General features: G+C 42.5%; 1 protein-coding gene and 1 non-coding gene across 2 annotated transcripts in view; one reads left to right on the top strand and one right to left on the bottom strand.

The window, feature by feature from the left end:
* Window positions 1–25,363, top strand: part of kcnh7 (potassium channel, voltage gated eag related subfamily H, member 7) — a 121,574-nt gene that overhangs the window by 74,938 nt on the left and 21,273 nt on the right. The window contains exons 6-9 of the mRNA XM_055638149.1: window positions 1,617–2,016; window positions 3,370–3,569; window positions 16,966–17,218; window positions 24,399–24,604. Of these exons, the coding sequence (XP_055494124.1) occupies window positions 1,617–2,016; window positions 3,370–3,569; window positions 16,966–17,218; window positions 24,399–24,604 (1,059 nt within the window). The remainder of the gene's footprint in view (window positions 1–1,616; window positions 2,017–3,369; window positions 3,570–16,965; window positions 17,219–24,398; window positions 24,605–25,363) is intronic.
* On the bottom strand, window positions 13,769–13,839 carry trnag-gcc (transfer RNA glycine (anticodon GCC)). The gene has a single exon. It is a non-coding gene; the product is annotated as a tRNA-Gly (tRNA).

Below are 25,363 nucleotides of genomic sequence, written 5' to 3'. Positions count from 1 at the left end.
AAATAAGATTAATATTTCTTGCTGAGAGGAATAAATGGAGGTTTCTTTTCATCAATATGTGTCAGAAGGCCCAATAGCTTTCACTTACATATCAATAAATTTCTGTAAAGGCACGGAGAAAACATGACATTTTATGCACAATTTGCGAAAATGAAGATAAATGGAAGGTTATTTCTGTGAATATCAGGGGTTAGTCTTTTGAAAAGCTGATGCTAATAGAATTAATGTTCATCTTCAGAAGCACTCTGGAATCGACCACATTCTCCACGTTAATGCCTGCCATCAAAATAATGTCACAAATAACAAGATCCTCAAAGTGAGCAATGGGAGCAGAATTTAGGCTGGTAGAGCTGCTGCCTCACGGCGCCAGGGACCTGGGTTCGATCCTAACCTCAGGTGCTGTCCGTATGGAGTTTGTACGTTCTCCTGTGACCACGTGGGTTTTCTCCAGGTGCTCCGGTTTTCCTCCCACATTCCAAAGAGGTTCGGGTTTGTCAGTTAATTGGCTTCTGCAAATTGCCCCTGGTGCACAGGATACGAAAGTAGAAACTAGTGTGAACGGGTGATCACTGGTTGGCGCGGACTCTGTGGGCCAAAGGGTCTGTTCCCATGCTGCATCTCTAACACTCTATATAAGTTCTCCAGAGATGCTGCCTGACCTGTAAAGAGTCAAGAGTCTAGAGTGTTTCATTGTCATATGTCCCAAAACAAAACAATGAAATTCTTACAGCAGCACAACAGATATTCAAACATAGTATCCTGTAAAAGCTGTAATAAACAACAAAAAAGTTCAATATATAAAGATTAAAAATAAAATAAATAAACACACAACAATAGTGCCTATTTAGTTACTACAGCAATTTGCATCTCCTTTTGTAAACCAGAATCTGCAATTCCTTGTTCCAGTTCATAAGTCATGTTTTTAGAGCAGAATTAGGTCATTCGGCCCATCAAGTCCACTCAGCCATTCAATCATGGCTGATCTATTCTTCTCTCTCAACGCCATTCACCTGCCTTCTCCACATAACTCCAGCCACCCTTAGTATTCAAGAACATTACTCTGTAATAACTTCTTGTAATCGCTCATGAGTTTAGTTGAGTTGAGTTTAAGTTATTGTCATGTACCGAGGTACAGTGAAAAGCATTTGTGGCATGCTAACCAGTCAGCGGAAAGACAATACATGATTACAATTGAGCCACCCACAACGTACAGATACATGATGAAGGGAATAACGTGAGTAATATTTAGTGCAAGATGAAGCCAGCAAAGTCTGTTCAAAGATGGTCCAAGAGTCTCCATTGAGGTAGATATTAGTTCAGGACTGCTCTAGTTGTGGTAGGATGGTTCAGTTGCCTGATAACAGCAAGGAAGAAACTGCCCTGAATCTGGAGGTGTGCATTTTCACACTTCTGTACCTTTTGCACAGTGGATGAGGGGAGAAGAGAGAGTGGCCAGGGTGTGATTTGTACTTCATTGTGCTGGTGGCCTTGCCGAGGCGGCATGAAGTATAAATGGAGTCAATGGAAGGGAGGTTGGTTTGTGTGACGGCCTGGGCTGCGTCCACAATTCTCTGCAATTTCTAGCGGTCTTGCTCATAATCTCCCTGTTTCGATAGACGACCACGCTGATCGGCCTCCTGAAGACGGCTCGTCTGCTGCGTTTGGTAAGAGTTGCCCGTAAACTGGACCGCTACTCCGAGTACGGGGCGGCCGTTCTGATGCTGCTCATGTGTATATTCGCCCTGATCGCTCACTGGTTGGCCTGCATTTGGTACGCCATTGGCAACGTGGAGAGACCTTACCTGGTGCACAAGATCGGGTGGCTGGACTCGCTGGGCGAGCAGATTGAGAAACGGTACAACTACAGCGATGTCAGTTCAGGACCGTCCATCAAAGATAAATACGTGACCGCACTCTACTTCACCTTCAGCAGCCTCACCAGCGTCGGCTTTGGCAACGTGTCACCAAACACCAACTCAGAGAAGATCTTTTCCATCTGCGTCATGCTAATTGGTTGTAAGTAATCCTCACTCTCCATGTTTTCCTTCAATGATTTAATGATACTTTATTCATGTTCATAAGTTCTAGGAGCAGAATTAAGACATTCGGCCCAACTCCACAATTTAATCATGGCTGATCTACCTTCCCCTCTCAACACCATTCTCCTGTCCTCTCCCCATAACCCCTGACATAAATCAATAATCTGTGAATCTCTGCCCTAAATATATCTATTCACTTGGCCTCCACAACCATCTGTGGCCATGAATTCCACAGATGTGCCACCCTTTGATTAAAGAAATTCCTCCTCATTTCCTTTATAAAGGTACGTGCTTTTATTCTGAGGCTGTTCCCTCTGGTCCTAGACTCTCATGCAAATGGAAATATCCTCTCCACCTCCACTCTCTTCAGGCCTTTCACTCTTCGGTAAGTTTCAATGAGGTCCCTCCTCATCCTTCGTAACTCCAGCTAGTACAGATGTCATCAAACACTCATTGAGTATTAACCCAATCATTCTTGTAAACCTCCTCTGGACCCTCTCCAACACCAACATATGCTTCCTCAGATATGGGTTCCTGTTACATGTCACATGTACCTTCATTGGTACAGTGAAATACACCCCTCCTCCCTGCTCGGTCCTTCTCTGTTCTTGGTGACCCCCATTCCCCCTTCCCCCCACCCCGCATCAGGTTATTTTTTTATTCCTGGCAACCCCCCCCCCTTGTTCTTGGTTCCTGGTAATCATTTACTGGCAATTTCCGAACGCCATTTCTGACATAAATCATTGAGAGTGCAGCCCGGAAACAGCCCTTGATTGTGCATCAAACTGAACTAAATTAAAACAAGAAGACACGGTTGTGCAGTGGTACAGTTGCTGCCTTACAGCGCCAGGGACCTGGGATCAACCCTGACTATGGGATGCTCTATGTATGGAGTTAGTATGCTCTCCCTGTGACCGCTTGGGTTTTCTCCGGGTGGATACAAAGTGTAGAATATTTTGATTATTTTGGAGGAACAGCCAGTGTGCTCAGTGCAGATTCCATGCGTCGAAGAGCCTGTATCCACACTGTATCTCTAAAGTCTCTAAAGTTAAGTTGCTTGACACAATACATGAAGAAAATACTTTATAGAATCATAGAATCATATAGCATGGAAATAAGTCCTTCGTTTAGACTTGTTCCCAAACAACTTCTCCACGTCGACCCTTTATGCACCATCTACACTAGTGCCACCTGCCTGCATTTGGCCCATATCCCTCTAAACCTGACCTGTACCCGTCCAGATGTTTCTTAAGCATTGCGATGGTACCTGCTTTAAATAAATATAAGTTCTTGCGTAGCCTGGCTAATTAGACCTGTGTTTTCTCCTCAGCACTAATGTATGCCAGTATCTTTGGCAACGTCTCTGCCATTATCCAGCGGCTGTACTCTGGCACGGCAAGGTACCACATGCAGATGCTGCGAGTCAAGGAATTCATACGGTTCCATCAGATTCCCAACCCTCTCCGTCAACGACTGGAGGAATACTTCCAACATGCTTGGACGTACACAAACGGCATTGACATGAATATGGTATGTGCACAGATCTGCTATCCTTGAGATTCTTTCCAAATAGAAGTGTGGCTGAGAAAACATTACAAAGAATGAATCTGTAAGTAGTGAAAATGAGGTTTGTGTGAAAGCAGGCACCTTGGATGGGGTGGTGTATCTGTCAATGTACAATGTACAATGAAGGGTGGAGGATACAGGCATAACTACTGCCAGTAATCACATAATCTTGCCCTGCCATAGATTAGAATGCAGCAATTCAGATTAATTTGAGTGGAAACATAAAACAAAACATGGTGTGCGTCGTTAAGCTGGAAAAAGTGCAGAGAAGATTTACGAGGATGTTGCCAAGACTCAAGGGACTGATATAGGGAGAAGTTGGGTAGGCTGGGATTTTATTCCTTGGAGAGCAAGAAAATGAGGGGTGATCTTATAGAGATCTGTGAAATCATGAGCGGATTAGGTAGGGTGAATGTACAGAGTAGGGAAATCAAGAACCAAAGGGCATTGGTTTAAAGTGAGAGGGGAAAGACTTAATAGGAAACTGAGGAGTAATCTTTTCACTCAAAGGGTGATGGATATATAGAACCAGATATTTTAAATGCTGTTATAGTACCTAGCAGAGGAGGTAGTTAATGCAGGTACGATAAAGGGCCTGTCCCACTGTACGAGGTAATTCAAGAGTTCTCCCCTGATTCGAGCTCATGTAATGTACGTAGCGGTTACGTCGGAGCTCGTGGATGTCACGTAGCAGCTCGTAACGCTAACGGCAGGTACTCGTGAAATGCAGTAAGCTCGTGACATTTTTTCAACTGTGCGGAGATTGTCCACGAGAGTCCCCAAGTACCTAAGAACGGCTATTACCGTAATTCTCCGAGTTCGAATCAGGGGAAACACCTGGGACAGGCCCTTTACAGTATTTACGTCATTTGGGCAGAAACATAAACAGGAAAGGTATTAAGGAGATATGTGCCAAAAGCAGGGAAATGGGATAATCTTGGTCAGTATGGACAAGTTAGACAAAAGGACCAATTACTGTGTTGTGTGACTCTAAAAATCAGTGAAGTCTATATGAAGTATCAATTGTTGAGTAGACCATTAGAATTCTAATGTTACGGCATTAAACTTATAGGGTATGTCATTTTCCTATTGATAACTTGATCCTCAAGAACTGCGCACTGTGGCACAGCTGATAGAGCTGCTGCCTCCCAGTGCCAGAGAACCGGGTTCGATCCTGACCTCAGCTAGGATTGAACCTTGGTCTCTGACCTTGTAAGGCTTAAACTCTACCTCTGTGCCACTGTGCTGCCCAGGATAAAACAGCTCATGATTAGGGATAATATTGTCGTATATTTTGTTCCTCTCATTAATAATGTGTGGAAATAAATAAGAGCTTTAGTTTAGTTTAGTTTAGTTTAGTTTAGTTTAGTTTAGTTTAGTTTAGTTTAGTTTATTATTGTCACATGCATTGAGGTACAACAAAAAGCTTTTTGTTCCATGCTATCCAGTCAGCGGAAAGACTATACTTGATTACAATGAAGCCGTCCACAGTGTACAGGTACATGATAAAAGGAGAACATCTAGTGCAAGAATAATTCCAGTAAAGTCTGTTTAAAGATAGTTTGAAGAACTCCAATGAGGTAGTTGGCAGGTCAGGACCGCTCTCTAGATGTTGGTAGTATGGTTCAGAGATCTTCCATCCACCTCATTGAGAGAGCTGTTAATTTTTTGCCATCACTTCCGATTTTCTAAAGAACTGCTGAGATTTTACGACATTAAAGAGGATGCACGTGGAATGTTGTGTTCGGTTTTGAACACTCTGCTGTCGGAATTAAGGTGGAAAGAGTGCAGAGACGTTTTATGATGATTTTGCAAGGTCTCAAGGGCCTGAGCTGTAGGGAGAGGTTGTGCAGGCTAGGACTTTATTCCTTGGAGCACAGGAGGCTGAAGTGTGATTGTATCGAGGTGTATAACATCATGGGAGCAAAAGACAGGGTGAATGCACAGAGTCTTTTACCCAGTGCCGGGAACTATTAGGCAAAGGTTTAAGGTGAAAGGGGGAAGATATAATAGGAACCTGAGGGGCATCTTTTTCACACAGAGGGTGATGGGTATATAGAATGAGGAAGTAGGTATAATAGGTTGAAGCAGGTATAATAACAACATTTAAAAGATATTTGGACAGGTACATGGATAGGAAAGGTTTTGAGAGATAAGGACCAAATGCGGGCAGGTGGGACTAGCTTAGATGAGACATCTTGGTCGATGTGGATGTGTTGGGCTGAAGGGCCAGTTTCCGTGCTGTATGACTAGGTCTCTATCATTGAGCGACATCGGCATGTTTTAAAATTGAGCCAGTTTGTGGGACTTTGGCTTCAGCATTTCCCTTCCTTGGTTGGCAAGTTACCTAGCAGATCATAAAGGAACGAATATGCTACATATATTTCATTCCAGTCCATGAGCAAATAGTTAAAAGGGCTGATAATATTTTTCATTACATATCACTGTACCATTCATGCACTGAATTAGTATCGATTATACATCCTGTCGATAAGCAATTGTCCTCATTAACTTAAAATTATATATTTAGCGCAACCGAAAAATTCATCATATTAACGCTAAGATTGATATTCCACTGCATAAAATTTGTAAGGCTGTGGTAACGTTTTAAGTAAAGTTTCACTGTAATCTATATTAACACAATTGCTCATTTTTTCACTTGTGAAAACAGTAACAAATTTCATTTGCAGACCGTGAACTTCCCAATCTCGTTGTTCCTTCATAACTGATCAATATCACTTGCATATTCTTAAAGCAGAAATACTTCATTACAATCATGCTGCATATATTTAAGTTGTTGAGTATATAATCAGATGCACTTGTATGAAGAGGAACTTGTATGTATAGGGGAACTTGTATGAAGAATGTATGGAGGAACTTGTATGAAGAAGAACTTGTATATATGGTGGAAATCTTGCTTGTAGCAGTAACACAGGAAGATAGACAACACACAAGAATTATACATAAATTACACACAAATTCTACAAGGGCGCCACAGTAGTGCAGCTTGTAGAGTTGCTGTCTCACAGCACCAGAGGCTCGGGTTTGATCCTGATCATGGGTGCTGTCTGTGTGTGGAGCTTGCACATTCTCCGCATGGGTTTCCTTCGGGTGCATGAGTTTCCTCCCACACCCCAAAGACGTGCGGGCTTATAGGTTCATGTTAGTGTTGCTGGTAGTGCTTTTGGGATGAAGTTAAATACATTTTGGTTTAATTTAGTTTATTACCATCAGTGCAGTGAAAAGTTTTTTTGTTGCATGCTATCCAGACAATGGAAAGACCACACATGATTTAATCAAGCCGTCCACAGTGTACAGATACAGGATAAAGGAAATGCTGCTGTTGAAATAAAGATTTAAAAGAGTGGAGGGATTGTAATGAATGATTGTAATGATAGTAGATCCATTTCTGGGACCAGCACGGAAAGAGTCGCCTGGCTTCGGTGCCTTCTCATCTGTGTCCATCTTGTCAATTTAATGAGATGTGCGGGGCAGTTTTTTTACTCAGATAGTGGTGGGGGTCTGGAACGCACCACCCGGGGTGGCAGCGAAGAGGTCAGCGAAGACCAGGGTCTTCTCTTCTTGTTCAGGAAATTTTCCTAATGACCTCTGAGATGTTGGACTGTTGAAGATCATTGGAGAACCATGTGCAGTTCTGGTCGCCCAGCTACAAGAGGATGTCATTGTGTTGGAATGGGTACAGAAGAGATTTACCAGGATGTTACCTGGGCTTGCGGGCTTGCGTTATGGGGAGAGGTTGGACTTGATGGGACTTGTTTCTTTAGGGCGTAGGAGGCTGAGGGGTGACTTTATTGAGGTGTACAAGATCATGAGCGGCACGGAGAAAGTGAACGCTCACAGTTTTCTTCCCAGGATAAAGGATTCTAACAGGAGGATGTAGGCTTTAGGGAAGAGGGGAGAGATTTAAGACGAACCTCGGGGACAACTGTTTCATTCAGAGGGTGGTCCGTATCTGAAAAGAGCTGCCAGAGGAAGCTGTAGAAACAAACACAATTTTGACTTTGAAAAGACAGTTGGATAGAAATATGGATAGGAACGGTTTAGAGGGCTATGGGCAAAATGCAGGGACACAAGCCAAACGTGGCCGGCATGGACAAGATGGGCCAAAGGGTCTAATTCTGTGCTGTTTGACTGATGACTCCAATCATAATGGAATAAATGCATCTAAAGATTACAAATGCACATTTCAACACATCACCAGCAAATTATCGCCTACATATAATAACCTTTCTAAGTGTAATAACATGTTTTGAATCATGTTTAAAAGTTTTAATTCCCAGAATGAGATGTACTAGTGAGCAAAGAAAGTCAATGTGATACGACATTTAATCATTTGCTGTACTTATAAAAACTTATCTCTTCCTTACCCGCTTCACAAATTAATACTTGGACTAACTCACCCCCTCTGGTAAGAACAGGAGGTATATGACAATATTTATATGACAATATTGTATACAGATGTGGAAAACACCATTGTTAATATTGCATCTTACTGAATTTGTTTGGTGTTTTTGTTTTTAAGTTATGAGTTTCCTGCATGAGTCTGCTGTTAATCGAGTTTGGGGTAAAGTCAACTGTGGGAGTGAAGTGTAAGGTAGAGACATCATCAACAAAGTACACTTTTTCATATCTCACAAAAATTGATTGAAAGTTTTCATCCCACAGTCGACATTACTACAGGTCTATTATCTCCATGTGCATTTGGCTTGTGGTATGCTGATCTCGTTTTAAGTGTGTTCATTTTAACGTTATGACTGTGAACAGGTTGGTTTGTTTCACTGTTGTGATGTACTTTCCGTGCTTTAAGCTCAAGCCGTTAGCATGCATGCTGACGTTACTGCACCGTTCCAGCCTCTGGACCACTGCACCCCTGTCTGATCTGCATGCTGTTCGTGTAAACTGTTGCTGCATGACATTCACAAACATCTTTCTCATCAAATCTCACAGTGTTTATTAAAATAATATAAACATGGACGAGCTGGGTGCCTTGGGGGAAAAAACAGCCTCTGCCAGAATCGCAGTGCTGGAGGAAAGCAGGTCAGGCAGCATCTGTGGAGGGAATGGACTGAGCGATGTTTCAGGTTTGAAGATCAAAGAAGGGTCCTGACCCAAAACATCACTTGTCCAATCCCTCCACAGATGCTGCCTCACTTGCTCAGTTTCTCCTTTTCGTTGAGACACCAGCTTCTGCAGTTCCTTGTGTCTCTGGAGAAATCAACGATATAAATGATTAGATGTTACAATGATGGAAGCAAACTACATTTTATAAATGTCAAAAGGAATGTTATACCATTTTATTCTATTTCAGGATAAAAGTATGATTGAGCATTTCACTACATTTACAGTGCTATTCAAATAACACCAATGTTACACTTAACTATATATTAACATAAGAATACTATCTTCTAAACCATAATCAGTAGTCATGCTTATTTTTCTTAAAGTAATATTAACCAATTAATCCCAGAAACTCATGGAGATGTAAGATGTAACATTCTGCATTTGAACAGGTATATAAATAGGCCAGGTTTAGAGGGATATGGTCTAAACACAAGCAAATGGGACTAGCTTAGATGGGGCACCATGGTCAACATGGACAATATGAGCCGAAGGGCCTTTTTCTATGCTGTATGACTCTATTGATCTACCAGGTAAATTGGCCTGGGCTTCGTTGTCAGCTCCAAATGAATTGCATTACTTCCACCCCTTTGCTGCCTCTGGCTTTACATTTCCATCCTCTTATTTGAAACCATTTTGTCTCCTGTCCGTACGAGTTCAGTCCAAGAGCTCTCCCAAGTTTCCCTGATTCAAACGCGGAGATTTACGGTAATGGTCACTCGTCGGTACTCGGGGCTCTCGTGGACATTTTTCAACATGTTGAAAAATCTTCACGAGTCTTCCCGTGCTCACCTGCCGTTAGCGAGTCTTCCTGTGCTCACCTGCCGTTAGCGAGTCTTCCCGAGTACCTACCATTAGTGTTACGAGCCGCTAAGAGACATCCCCGAGTTCCGATGTAGCCGCTACGTTCATTCTCCGTGCTTACCACAAGTTTGATTTTTTTTTAAACTCGGGAGAGCTCTTGAATGAACTCGTACCGTGGGACAGGGCTTTTACTCCACCCATCTGCCAATCAAACTCCCTTCACCTGTATCACTTGCCAGGGTTTGTCATGCCACCACCTCAAGAAGCTTTCCCCCCCCCCCCCCCCCCCCCCCCCAAGAAGACCCACCACTACATCTGTCTGAAGAAGGGTCCCGACCCAAAACATTGTCCATTCCCACCATAGATGCTGCCGTTGTTCCTCCAGCACTTTGTGTTTTGCTCAAGATTCCAGGATCTGCAGTTAGTTCCTTGTGTCAACATTACCTCTTGTTAAGCTAACAGTTACAGATGCCCGCAGAGCTTTTGCCACTGTTAAGGGGCTTTTTGTAATTATTAGGGTATTTTTTTCACCAGGTTACACTACAGTTGATTGATACTATTTGTGCATGGAAGAAATATCTGAGTTTAAATTTAGTTTATTGTTACTTGTACCGAGGTATAATGAAAAGCTTTTGTTGCATGCTAACCATTCAGCGGAAAGACTATACATGATTACAATTAAGCCATCCATAGTGTACAGAATGTGAATAACGTTTAGTGTAAGATAAAGTCCAGCAAAGTCTGATTAAAGATAGTCTGAGGCTCTCCAATCCGGTAGATAGTAGCTCAGGACTGCTCTCTATTTGTTGGTACAGTTGCCTGATTACTGATCAAAGTAATATAGCTCCACACAATAAAAGTGTAACTGAGAGCCCTTTTCGACGCAAACATATATTGAAGACAAAATACACAATGATGAGATTAAAAGTGATGAAAAAAACAGATTCAAATTAAAGTGTAGTTTTTAACTTTTTTATAATTTCTAACCATCAATAAATTCTAAATGAGATCCCTGCTTGTAAAACTAAATGTTCAGTAGCAGTGTGTGCTGAACAGTAATAAAAAGAAATCCTGTCACAAAATAATCACCTAATCTAAATACACCAGCTAAACATTTTCTGGTGCTTTTGGATAACTTCTTTGTCACTTTCATTGCTGAATCCCTCAGCACGTCACAGTATAACGATGTTTAACAAATGACTAGAGCAAATCGGAGAGCATCTCCTCAAGGGGACGTTACCTTCTTCCACAAGGAACAGCAGATGCTGGTTTACAAAAAAAGGACACAAGGTGCTGGAGTAACTCAATGGGTCAGGCAACAACTCTGGAGAACATGCATCGGCAATGTTTCAGAATGGGACACTTCTCCAGACTGACTGGAGTAGCCATTGGTTTTCCTCTATCCTTATCTCACAACTTTCTCTTTTCACCTCTAGCCTTTGTTCACCCATCTGCCATTCAAACCCCCTCCCCCTGTATCCACCTATTACTTGCCAGACTTTGTCCTGCCTCCACCTCTCTCTTCCTGCTCCCCACCCCCCCCCTCCCATTCCATCAGTCTGAAGGAGGATCCCGACCCGAAACATCAACTATCCATGTTCTCCAAAGATGCTGCCTGACCTGTTGAGTTACTCCAGCACAGTGCCTTTTCCTAACTTCCACATTTAACTGTGCATGTTTATGATCTTACTGTTTGGTTCATTTGACAATTACGATGAGGAACAGTAACAGTATCTACTGTAAATTATTGGTTATTGCTCTGCGATCCAGGAAAAATGATGATGCAAAATACAAAGTGCTAGAGGAACTTCATACTAAGGGTCTGTAGAAGGGTCCTGACCCGAAACAACGTCTGTCCATTCCCTCCACAGATGCTGCCTGACTGCATGAGTTCCTCCAGCACTTTGTGTTTTACTCAGGATTCCAGCATCTGCAGTTTTGTGTCTCCAGAAGCATAGTGCAACTAGATATATGTGATTGTAGCAGAATAGATTAATATAATGATGTGATTTTGGTGGCTAAAAGTAAATTCCGCATGTGCTATTGTTGTTTATTGTATTAGGCTTTAACTTGGTGTCACTTGCTGACTTATCTTGTCTTTTCTTTTGTTCTCAAACTAAGAGGAGTCCTGCACTAAGAAGCTTTATACGTTTGCCTTGTTCTTTTGTAGATGGAAACCTGTTTTAGATCAATTTAATATGTGTATTCAAACTTGTTTATCTGGTATGTGTTATTTATGTGCCTTCCCCTTTTACATCCAGGTTTTGTGAATGTAGATCTTAGTTTTTGAGATGAAGCATAACAGTGATGTATAATTAATCTGATAACTGTAAGCATGCATCTATTGTTATCATGCTGAACGCATCCTCCACGTTTCATAAGGAAGGCAGCACAGTAGCACAGCGGGTAGAGCTGCTGCATCACAGCTCCAGAGACCCAGGATCAACCCTGACCTCAGGCGCTGTCTGTGTGTGGGAGTTTGCACGTTCTACCTATGACTGGGTGGGCTTTCTCCACTTGCTCTGGTTTCCTCCCGCATTCCAATGACGTGCAGGTTTGCAGCTTAATTGGCCTCTGTAAATTGTCCCTAGAATGTAGGATGAGGCAGTGGGATAACATCGAAATAGTAATGGTCAACACAGACTCAGTGGGCCGAAGGGCCTGTTTCCATGCTGTATCTCTAAATACTAAAACCAGAAAAAAAACAATGATCACACTTAGATAAAGTAAGAGATTACGCTATGACTGTCACTAACACTTCCACCCACGTCACAAACATGAAAGAACAAGACCCAAAGTGCTGGAGGAACTCAGCGGCTCAGGAAGTATCTGAACGATAGAACTAGTGTACAGGAATCGCTGATCAGCGTGGACTCAGTGGGCCAAAGACCCTGTTTCAATGCTGTATCTGTAAGCTAAACCAAACTAAACTAAACTAAACACTCCCTCCACGGACGCTGCCTGGCCCGTTGAGTTCCTCCAATATTTGTGTATTTTGCTCATGATTCCAGCATCTGCAGTCTCTTGTATTTCTACCATAAATGAAAGGGTTGACTAGTTACCCATGAAGTGTATAATTTTACACGGTATTTTACACTTCAAAAAGTGCTGGTAAACTACAAATGCTGGAGGAACTCAAGGCGTCAGGCAGCATCTGTGGAGGGAATGGACAGACGGCAATCCTGGCCGGGTCCTTTCTGTGACCTTCATCATAGGGGACAGACTATCGACTGACGTTAGAATCTGAAGAAGGCTCCCGACCTGAAACGTCGTCTGTCCATTCCCACCACAGATGCTGCCGAGCCCTTGAGAATTCCAGCAATTTATAGTTTTGTTCAGGATTCCAGCATCTGCAGTTTCTTGCATCTCTAGATCCATAACAGACCACCTCGGGATAGACTCACATAGTGACCTTCCATCACGGGGTACTGACCTCCGCACCATTGAATGGATCTCCAGGAGTCGCTGCCTCAAAAATGCAGCCAGCATCATCAGAGATCCACACCACCCTGACCACGCACTCATCTCACTGTTACCATCGGGAAGAAGATGTAGGAGCTGAAAACCAGTGACCTCCTGGTTCAAGAACAGTTTCTTTGCAACAATCATCAAGATCTTGAACACTGCACAACTCTAACCTCAGCAACTGTGATCGACTGAGTCTGACAAAGGGTCCCAACCCGAAACATCATAGAAACATAGAAACATAGAAAATAGGTGCAGGAGCAGGCCAATCACCCTTCGAGCCTGCACCGCCATTCAATATGATCATGGCTGATCATCCAACTCAGTATCCTGTACCTGCCTTCTCTCCATACCCCCTGATCCCTTTAGCCACAAGGGCCACATCTAACTCCCTCTTAAATATAGCCAATGAACTGGCCTCAACTACCTTCTGTGGCAGAGAATTCCAGAGATTCACCGTTCTCTGTGTAAAAAAATGTTTTTCTCATCTCAGTCTTAAAAGATTTCACCTTTATCCTTAAACTGTGACCCCTTGTTCTGGACTTCCCCAACATCGGGAACAATCTTCCTGCATCTAGCCTGTCCAACCCCTTAAGAATGTTGTAAGTTTCTATAAGATCCCCCCTCAATCTTCTAAAATTCTAGCGAGTACAAGCCGAGTCTATCCAGTCTTTCTTCATATGAAAGTCCTGACATCCCAGTAATCAGTCTGGTGAACCTTCTCTGTACTCCCTCTATGGCAAGAAAAACATTGTTGCATCGGCCGGGAATCGAACCCGGGCCTCCCGCGTGGCAGGCGAGAATTCTACCACTGAACCACTGATGCACACAATCTGTCCATGCCCTCTACTGATGCTGCCTGACTCACTGAGTTCTTCTAGCACATTAAATTTCGTTCAAGATTCCAGTGTCTGCATTTCCTTGGATCTCCTAAGGACTGGCAAATGTTTAGCGTATAAAGAGGCAGCATGGAGACAGCTGTGTGTCTTGAAAACAGAAGCTCCTCTAAAACACCATAAATTCAGCAGTGAAGAATGATTCTCCTGAGCAGTAACAAACAGTAACAATCTTACTTAAGCAGGGGAAACATGTCATTATAATGCTTCAGACTGCAGCTGCCTCTGGTATCAAGTGTGATCGATCTCTTTCATTATCACTCCCACCGGTTTCAGTCAATAGAAGTGCGATATTTGCAAATTGGAAGGTAATTGAAAATTGCCACAAAACCAAACAAAAGCAAAAAGTCATGCTCCACACAGTGCTTAAAAACCATCATAAGCCAAGAATCTTTCAAGAATGACGTAGACAAGATTTGAAAAGAGATTGGGTTGAGGGTGCAGTAGTTCACATGGAAACATGGCATCACACTATTTATAACTCTGACAGGAAAATGCACAGAAGATTTAGTTTAGTTTCGAGACACAGCGCAGAAACAGGCCCTTTGGCCCAACAATAGACAATAGATAATAGGTGCAGGAGTAGGCTATTCGGCCCTTGGAGCCAGCACCGCCATTCAATGTGATCATGGCTGATCATCCCCAATCAGTACCCCGTTCCTGCCTTCTCCCCATATCCCCTGACTCTGCTATTTTTAGGAGCACTATCTAGCTCTCTCTTGAAAACATCCGGAGAACCTGCCTCCACTGCCCTCCGAGGCAGAGAATTCCACAGCGCATCCACACTAACCAGCAATCACTTTGCCCACTAGCAATATCCTACACACTAGGGACAATTTACAGTTTGACCAAGCCAATTAACCTACAAACCTGTACATCTTTGGAGCGTGGGAGGAAACCGGAGCACCCGGAAAAAACCCCCACGCGGTCACAGAGAGCACGTACAAACTCCATACAGAGAGCACCCATAGTCAGGATCGAACCCGTGTCTCTGATGCTGTAAGGCAGCAACTCTACCGCTGCGCTACTGTGCCGTCCAAGGTTGCTGTGAGTTAGTGGCCAATTAGGATTTATCTTACTGCACACATTTTATTTCCACCTGTTAAGATCATCTCTAATGCACAGAATGGAATAATAAAAATATTTTTAGAATTTGCAGAATATCTTTTACCAGAATGATGCCTGGATTAGAGAGTATTAGTCACAGGGAGAATTTGACACTTGGCTTGTTTTCTCTGGAACATCGAAGGTTGCGGCGAGACCTGATAGAAGAATATAACATTTTGAGGCATAGATACGGTAGATAGTCAGAACCTGTTCTACCACTATGCCTGTCTTTGCTTCTCTTTCTTGCCAATGATAGATAGGGTGGACAATCAGGTCGTTTTTCCAAGGGTGGAATACTAGTGTCAAATACTAGTGGGTATAGCTTTAAAGTGAAGAGGGATTTTAAGAAGATGTGTGGGGCAAGTGTTATTACACAGAGGATGGTGGGTGCCTGGAACACACTGCCAGGGGTGGTGGTGGAAGCAGATATGATAGTGTTGTTTAAGAGGCTTTTAGATAGGCACATGGGGTGGGTATGCAGGAAATAGAGGGACATGGATCACGTGCAGGCAGAGGAGATTAGTATATCTTGGCACAAACATTGCAGGACAATGGGCCTAATCTTGTGCTGGAGTCAGGAGTCAAGAGTGTTTTATTGTCATATGTCCAGAAACGGAACAACAAATTTCTTACTTGCAGCAGATTCTGTATGTAAACATAGTAATTTATAAACTGTTCGATGATCTATAAGGACATAATGTCATTAGGAATAGGAGTAGAATTAGGCCATTCAACCATCAAGTCTACTCCGCCATTCAATCATGGCTGCTCTATCTCTCCCTCCTAACCCTGTGCTCTATGTGAGCAATTGTTTGACAATAAAATAAGACCCAACCAATCCAAATCAACTTTTGAAAACATATTTTCCCAAACCAATCACCAAAAATAATATATAAACATTGCTGGCATGATACAATCCTATTGATCATTAGACATACCTATTACTGCTGGTGAATTTGTTCTATTAGATATAAAAATCTATTCAGAGATAAAGGATGCACATTTTGCCATCTGGTGGCTGAATAGAGGTTTAGATTTTAAACCGCTTTGGCTGAATTATTCAATTGCAAAATAAGAGATCCTTTGGTAAATTCTAACAGGTTAAATTTCTTTAAAATATACCTATAATATTCAATAATAATACAAATTAAAGTTTCAAAATTAATGCACACATTGTGTCGAGATATTGATAAAACGTAAATAAGAATAGATTTTACTCTATAACTGTTAGTCAACATATCTATCAGGAATTTTATACACACACAGTTCTTTTTAACATATCTCTAAAAATGAATTCATAATAAAGATATCAGCTTTCTATTAATATTTGAACAGGCTGAGAATTATATTTGAGATGGTTTAACTAGGATAGAAAGAAGGAATTATTTACATGTTAAGTTTGGAGTTACAGCATGTTGGTAATGTTAAAAGATGCAGAGCAAAGGATCAGAAAGATATCTGTTTGTCTAACAGATGGTATAAATTCTGAACAGAAACTGATCTCAATACTGATATCTAGAATTTTGAAAATTAGTACTTACCTTGTAAATTAATTGATATTTTTAATAAATATATGACGCAAGGTACAGACAGCCTGGGGCTCGCCTGGATCGGGAGACTGAGCGCGTGCATCAGGACTGGACTTTGAAAATGGCGCCCAAAACTGGTGCCCCTTGCATGTGGTCTCAGTGGACTATTTCTATGTTCTTTGTTCTATTGTGTGCTTGGGTATGGCAATACTTCACTGAACTGCCTGCAAAAAAAAATAATTTCACTGTACGCCTGTACATGTGATATTACAGCCATTGAACCTTTGAGATGGTTTTGACTGATAGATGCAGCATCTTAAAATGCAAACTCTATAATCGTAAATGGGAATAGATTCCGCTGACTAGAATTAACGATTGCAAAGCCTATTCATTATTATTAAAGCTTAATTTCTCCACTAGGTCCTTAAGGGGTTTCCTGAATGTCTCCAGGCAGATATCTGCCTTCACCTCAATCAAGCATTACTGCAGAACTGCAAGGCGTTCAAAGGAGCCAGTAAAGGATGTCTCCGAGCCCTGGCCATGAAGTTCAAAACCACACACGCTCCACCTGGAGACACTTTGGTCCACAGTGGTGACATACTTACTGCACTTTACTTCATCTCTCGGGGGTCGATAGAAATCCTGAAGGATAACATTGTCGTAGCAATCCTTGGTAAGTTAACATGAATCAGTAAGCTTTGTTGAATGTATTTGTTTAGTTTAGTTTAGTATAGTTTAGTTTAGTTTAGTTTAGTTTAGTTTAGTTTAATTTTAGTTTAGTTTACTTTAGTTTAGTTTAGTTTTGTCACGTGTACCAAGGTACAGAGCAAAGCTTTTATTTGCGTGCTATCCAATTGAAGAAAAGATTACACATTATTACAATCAAGATGTCCACAGTATACAGCTACAGGATAAAGGGTACAATATTTAGTGCAAGACAAAGTCCAATTAAAGATAGTTCAAAGGCCTCAAGTGAGGTAGAAGGTAGGCCAGGACTGCTCTCTTGCTGGTGAGAGGACGGTTCATTTGCCTGATAACAGTGAAACAGAACTATTCACTGTACCTCAATACACGTAATAATAATAAACCTAAACATAAACCTATCCGATGTGCCATCTTGTAAATGTGTTTTAGAGTCAGTGAGTCATGCAGCACAGGAACAAGATGCCCCATCTCCTTGTTGTACTTGGTCTTGTTTTCCAAGGCAATTCATCGTATCCATTGAGAAAGGTTCTGTTTGGAATTATGCTTTGATCTTCAAGCCTTAATGTCTGGGGAAGTTCTGGGAAATATTGGGACATTCCCAAAAAAGCCTTCCTTTTAAATGGCAGTATTGGTCACCCAAAAGTTACCTAATTATCTTACAGAACCAAAAACTAAAGACAAAATAAGAAATAGAACAATTTGGAAACATTCAAATATCTGGCTTCTCGTTGATTCAGTGTGAACTTTGGTGGTTGAGGGAAGATCCAATAGAAGTATATCAAATTATGAGAGGCATAGTTAGGGTAGACAGTCAGATCCTTTTCCCCATGGTATAAATATCCAAGGCAAGAGAGCATATGCCAGAAGACATCGGAGCAGAATTAGTTCATTTGGCCCATCGAGTCTACTTTGTCATTTGATCATGGCTTAACTATTTTTCCCCTCTCAACCCCATTCTCCTGTCTTCTTCCCTGCATAGCCTTAAGGTAAGAGGAGGAAAGTTTAAAGGAGATGTGCGGGGCAAGACGGTGGTGGTGGAGGCAGATACGGTAGTGGTGCTTATGATGCTTTTGGATATGCAGGGAATGGAGGGATATGGGTCACATGCAGGCAGAGGAGATTAGTTTAACTTGGCATCGTGTTTGGCATGGACTTTGTGGGCTGAAAAGGCCTGTCCCTGTGCTGTACCGTTCTATGTTCTATGCTCTCATGGGCTAGGAATTAAAAACCTGAGAACTTTGTAATGAATAGCAACTAAATGTTTCCTGTCAATGGAGATATTTCCATTAAATGAGTATCACACAATCCATATCAATATATTTATAGAGACGGGGCTTTATTGAGAATGGGAAACATTCCTTTAATAGCTATCTGTACATTGTTTGCCAAAGCATGATTGAATAGACTGATAACTGGTAAATTTGCCCAAAAATTGTTTGAGGACTCATGTAATTGCTAAATGCAGAGTCTCTTAAAAATGTGCTTTGCACTTGTCAAAGGAGATGTATTGTAGCACTTTCTTGCTGTTTAACATTCACATGCAGGTGCTGTATTATAAAATTAAAGCCCCATTCATCACACCATGATATTCCTTGCCTCTCCAGGTTATTGACAAATCCTCTGTATAATTAGGCTATTTTTCAATGTCTGTCTGATATTGAGCAGGTGTTCTAAGCTAAATCTTACAAAAACTGCTCATTTTTCACTGGATAAATGGTCTTCCGAGTAAATCTTGACATAATGGTGCTACTCAAAAGACAAAACCGTTGTAAATCCTTGCAGCTCCCGGCTATTTTATCTAACAATTTCTGACTATCATGAATATGTTTTCTCCGTAATGCCACCTCATATATTTTCTTTTCCGTGCCGTTAAGACAACATCCGTAAATATTATCTCGGTCGTGTCAAGGTTCTGTTAAGAAGTAATTAGTGTCCACATTTTGCCTTTGTTATTTTGGGACCGCATGCTGTTGAAATAATTAAGACATATGAAATTCTTGGCCTTGCTAATTGTCATGAAGATGGGATTTTTATCATATATGGCTATGGGCTGTTTATACTTTAGACTTTAGAGAAACAGAGCACAAACAGATCCTTCGGCTTATTGAGTCTGTGATCACCCTGTACACTAGCACTATCCTACACACTAGGGACAATTTACAATTTTACCGAAGCCAATTAAACTACAAACCTGCACTTCTTTGGAGTGTGGGAGGAAACCGGAGCACCGGTAGAAATCCCGTCACAGGGAGAACGTACAAATTCCCTACAGGCAGCACCCATGGTCAGGATTGAACCGGGGTCTCTGGCTCTTTAACCATATAACCATATAACCATATAACAATTAAAGCACGGAAACAGGCCACCTCGGCCCTTCTAGTCCGTGCCGAACACGTATTCTCCCCTAGTCCCATACACCTGCGCTCAGACCATAACCCTCCGTTTCTTTCCCGTCCATCTAACTATCCAATTTATTTTTAAATTATAAAAATGAACCTGCCTCCACCTCCTTCACTGGAAGCTCATTCCACACAGCCACCACTCTCTGAGTAAAGAAGTTCCCCCTCATGTTACCGCTAAACTTCTGTCCCTTAATTCTCAAGTCATGTCCCCTTGTTTGAATCTTCCCTACTCTCAGTGGGAAAAGCTTATCCACGTCAACTCTGTCTATCCCTCTCATCATTTTAAAGACCTCTATCAAGTCCCCCCTTAACCTTCTGTGCTCCAAAGAATAAAGACCTAACTTGTTCAACCTTTCTCTGTAACTTGGTTGCTGAAACCCAGGCAACATTCTAGTAAATCTCCTCTGTACTCTCTCTATTTTGTTGACATCCTTCCTATAATTAGGCGACCAAAATTGTACACCATACTCCAGAATTGGCCACACCAATGCCTTGTACAATTTTAACATTACATCCCAACTTCTATACTGAATGCTCTGATTTATAAAGGCCAGCACACCAAAAGCTTTCTTTACCACCCTATCTACATGAGATTCCACTTTCAGGGAACTGTGCACAGTTATTCCCAGATCCCTCTGTTCACCTGCATTCTTCAATTCCCTACCATTTATCATGTACGTCCTATTTTGATTTGTCCTGCCAAGATGTAGCACCTCACACTTATCAGCATTAAACTCCATCTGCCATCTTTCAGCCCACTCTTCCAACTGGCATAAATCTCTCTGTAGACTTTGAAAATCTACTTCATTATCCACAACCCCATCTATCTTAGTATCATCTGCATACTTACTAATCCAATTTACCACACCATCATCCAGATCATTGATGTACATGACAAACAACAGTGGACCCAACACAGATCCCTGTGGCACCCCATTAGTCACTGGCCTCCAACCTGACAAACAACCCTCCACCATTACTCTCTGGCATCTCCCATTCAGCCACTGTTGAATCCATCTTGCTACTCCACCATTAATACCCAACAATTGAACCTTCTTAACCGACCTTCTGTGAGGAACCTTGTCAAAGGCCTTACTGAAGTCCATATATACAACATCCACTGCTTTACCCTCATCAATTTCCCAAGTAACCTCTTCAAAATATTCATGAAGATTAGTCAAACATGACCTTCCAGGCACAAATCCATGTTGACTGTTCCTAATCAGAATCCTGTTCATCCAGATGCTGATATACATTATCTCTAAGTATCCTTTCCATTAATTTGCCCACCACTGACGTCAAACTAACAGGTCTATAATTGTAGGTTTACTCTTAGACCCCTTTTTAAACAATGGAATAACATGCGCAGTACGCCAATCCCCCGGCACTATTCCCGTTTCTAATGACATTTGAAATATTTCTGTCATAGCCCCTGCTATTTCTACACTAACTTCCCTCAATGTCCTAGGAAATATCCTGTCCGGACCTGGAGACTTATCCACTTTTATATTTCTCAAAAGTGTCAGTACTTCCTCTTCTTTGAATCTCATAGTTCCCATAGCTACTCTACTTGTTTCCCTTACCTCACATAATTCAATATCCTTCTCCTTGGTGAATACCGAAGAAAAGAAACTGTTCAATATCTCCCCCATCTCTTTTGGCTCTGCAGATAGTTTTCCACTCTGACTCTCTAATGGACCAATTTTATCCCTCGTTATCCTTTTGCTATTAATATAGCTGTATAAACCCTTCGGATTTACTTTCACCTTACTTGCCAAAGCAACCTTATCTTCTTTTAGCTTTTCTAATTTCTTTCTTAAGATTCTTTTTACATTCTTTATACTCCTCAGGCACCTCATTTACTCCATGCTGCCTATAATTATTGTGGATCTCTCTCTTTTTCCAAACCGTGTCCAATTTCCCCTGAAAACCATGGCTCTTTCCAATTTTTACGATTTCCTTTCAACCGAACAGGGACATAAAGATTCTGTACTCTTAAAATGTCATCTTTAAATGTCCTCCATTTCTCTTCCCCATATTTCCCATCAAACAAACTGTCCCAATTTACTCCTTTTAAATCCTTTTGCATCTCCTCAAAGTTAGCCTTTCTCCAATCAAAAATCTCAACCCTAGGTCCAGTTCTGACCCTCTCCATAATTATATTGAAACTAATGGTATTGTGATCACTGGTCCCGAACTGTTCCCCAACGCATACCTCTGCCACCTGACCCGTATCATTTCCTAACAGGAGGTCCAGCACCGCCCGTTCTCTAGTAGGTACTTCTATGTATTGCTGCAAAAAACTATCCTGCACACATTTTACAAACTCCAACCCATCCAGCCCATTTACAGAATGTGTTTCCCAGTCTATGTGTGGAAAATTGAAATCTCCCACAATCACTACCTTGTGCTTACTACTAATATCTGCAATCTCCTTACATATTTGCTCTTCCAATTCTCGCTCCCCATTTGGCGGTCTATAATACACCCCTACAAATGTTGCTACCCCTTTCCCATTTCTCAGTTCCACCCAAATAGCCTCCCTAGACGAGCCCTCTAATCTATCCTGCCAAAGCACTGCTGTAATATCTTCCCTGATAAGCAATGCAACACCTCCACCTCTTGCCCCTCCAATTCTATCACACCTGAAGCAACGAAATCCTGGAATATTTAGTTTCCAATCACAGCCCTCCTGCAACCATGTTTCACTGATCGCCACAACATCATACTCCCAGGTGTCAATCCAGGCTCTAAGTTCATCCACCTTTCTTACAATGTTCCTAGCATTAAAATATACACATTTAAGAAACCCGCCCTCTCTTATTCTCTGTTTATTGTCTTTTTCTTCTCTCTCCCCTACATTTTGGGTCAGAGTGCTACCATTCTCTGCCTCCTGCCTCACACACTGACTGCTAGCTTTCCCAATTCGAGTCCCTCCCCCCAACCATACTAGTTTAAAGTCTCCCCAGTAGCCTTTGCAAATCTCCCCGCCAGGATATTGGTCCCCCTCGAGTTCAAGTGCAACCCGTCCTTTCTGTACAGGTCGCACCTTCCCCAAAAGAGGTCTCAATGATCCAGAAACTTGAATCCATACCAACTGCACCAGTCCCTCATCCACGCATTTATTCTCCACCTCACTCCATTCCTACTCTCACTGTCGCGTGGCACAGGCAGTAATCCTGAGATTGTTACCTTTGCAGTCCTTCTCCTTAACTCTCTACCTAACTCCCAAAATTCTTCTTTCAGGACCTCTTCTCTTTTTTTACCTATGTCGTTGGTACCTATATGTACCACAACCTCAGGCTCCGCTCCCTCCCATTTCAGGATTTCTTGGACACGTTTAGACACATCCCTGACCCTGGCACCAGGGAGGCAAACTACCATCCGGGTCTCCTGTCTGCGTCCACAGAATCGCCTATCCGACCCCCTGACTATAGAGTCCCCTATTACAATTGCCCTCCTCTTCTTTTCCTTACCCTTCTGAGCAACAGGACCGGTCTTTGTGCCAGAGGCCCGGCCGATGTCGCTACCCCCAGGTAGGCTGTCTCCCCCACCCTTACCCAAACATGAGTACTTATTTTCAATGTGTACAGCCACCGGGCTACTCACCAGTCCCTGCCTCTGCCCATTGCACTTCCTAACTGTGACCCAGTTTTCTGTCTCCCGTGGTCTTGGAGTGACCACCTCCCTGTAACTCCTTTCAATGACCTCCTCGCTCTCCCTGAGCAGACAGAGGTCATCGAGTTGCTGCTCCAGGTTCCTAACACGGTCCCTTAGGAGCCCCATCTCGACGCACCTGGCGCAGATGTGGACGTCTGGAAGGCACTCAGACTCCATGACCTCCCACATCTGACATCCAGAACAGTAAACTGCCCTGGCCCTCATTCTCCCCCTTATTTGAATACAATAAAGCCTTACCCGGGATACAAGCCAATCAGCTGCCTCTGGTCCTCTTCCACCAATCAGAGGCTTCCACCAGACTCCTTCTCTGGAAGTGAGATGGAACGTTGCAGATTTGGGTAACTCTTCCTCGCACCAACGGCTCCCTGGGCCTCTGCAGAAGCAAGCCCCGCGCTGTGTTTATACTCACAGCTCCAGGTAACTCCTCCTCGCACCAACGGCTCCCCGGGCCTCTGTAGAAGCAAGCCCCGCGCTGTTTTTATACTCACAGCTCCAGGTAACTCCTCCTCACACCAACGGCTCCCCGGGCCTCTGTAGAAGCAAGCCCCGCGCTGTTTTTATACTCACAGCTCCAGGTAACTCCTCCTCGCATCAATGGTCCCCGGGCTTCAAGGCAGCAACTCTACCGTGGTGCCACTGTGCTGCCCTTATAGAAGCTCATTGAAGGACCATTCCTAAGTCCTATAACCGAGAGGGAGACAATATTATGTATTAATACCAAAATGTCATAAGATCTACAAAACCTATCCTTTGCATTACATGTTTCAATCATAAAAATACACAGAGTGCTGAACATGGATAAGTGACATTTTGGGTTGAGACCTTTTTTCGGACTGATTGTGATGGAGGGAGGGGGGAGAGACATCTGTAAAAGAGGTGTGGGACTCACCTATCGCTGAGTTAATCCAGCATTTTGTGTCTATCGTCAGCAATGTTCATACTGTGGGGTTGTACGCTAGGCAATGGTATGGAATATTGAATCCCGATGCTGTAGTTAGGGAGAAAAATTAACTCAAATTATGTCCAAGAAACTTTGATTTTAACAAAATATCTGTTTCCTCCCAGGGAAAAATGACATCTTTGGCGAAATGATCCATCTTTACGCTAGACCGGGGAAATCTAATGCTGATGTTCGGGCACTCACATACTGCGATCTGCACAAGATCCAAAGGGAAGATCTACTGGAGGTTTTGGACATGTATCCAGAGTTTTCCGACTTCTTCTTAACAAATCTGGAGCTCACGTTCAATTTACGGGATGAAGGCTCAAAGGTATCAAAGAAAATTTGTTAGACCATAAGGGTCATAAGGGTCATAAATCATGGCTGACCTCTCTTTCCGTCTCAATCCCATTTTCCTGTATTCTTTTGACGCCCTAACTAATCAAGAAATGAAATCAGAAAATCCACAAATTTAAGACTGAGTTAAAGGATTCAAGGATAGAATATAGATACAAAATGCTGGAGTAACTCAATGGGCCAGGCAGCATTTCTGGAGAAAAGGAATAGGTGACGTTTCAGGCCGTGACATTTCTTTAGACTGAGAGTCAGGGGAGAGAGAAACTTGAGGTATGAGAAGGTGCACAACAAATCAGAGCTGGCACCAATAGCCAAAGAGCCCACAATGGTCCATTGTTGGCTATGGAGGAGGTGATAACGAGGGGATACAAACAGTGAAACTAGCAGGACATCTAGGACATGGAGAGAGGGAATGTAAAAGATACTTGAAATTAGGGAAATCAGTATTCATAGATTTTCAAGGTTAGAGTTTAGTTTAGAAATACAGCATGGAAACAGACCCATGGAAACAATCAATCATCATACCGCAGGGTGTAAGTTGCCCAAGTGAAATATGAGGTGCAGTTCCTCCAATTTGTGTTTGGCCTCACTCTGACAGTGGAAGAGGCTCAGGACGGAAAGGACAGTGTGGGAATGGGAAGGGGATTTAAAATGTTTGGTAACACGTAGGCCAAGATGGACTGAGTGTAGGTGTTCAGCAAAAGGATCGCCCAGTCTGCATTTGGTCTCGCCA

The sequence above is a fragment of the Leucoraja erinacea genome, chromosome 7 (assembly GCF_028641065.1).
Source record: "Leucoraja erinacea ecotype New England chromosome 7, Leri_hhj_1, whole genome shotgun sequence".
Lineage (NCBI taxonomy): Eukaryota > Metazoa > Chordata > Chondrichthyes > Rajiformes > Rajidae > Leucoraja > Leucoraja erinaceus.
The sequence above is the reverse complement of the archived record's forward strand: the minus strand, read 5'-3'. Positions and strand labels throughout refer to the sequence as shown.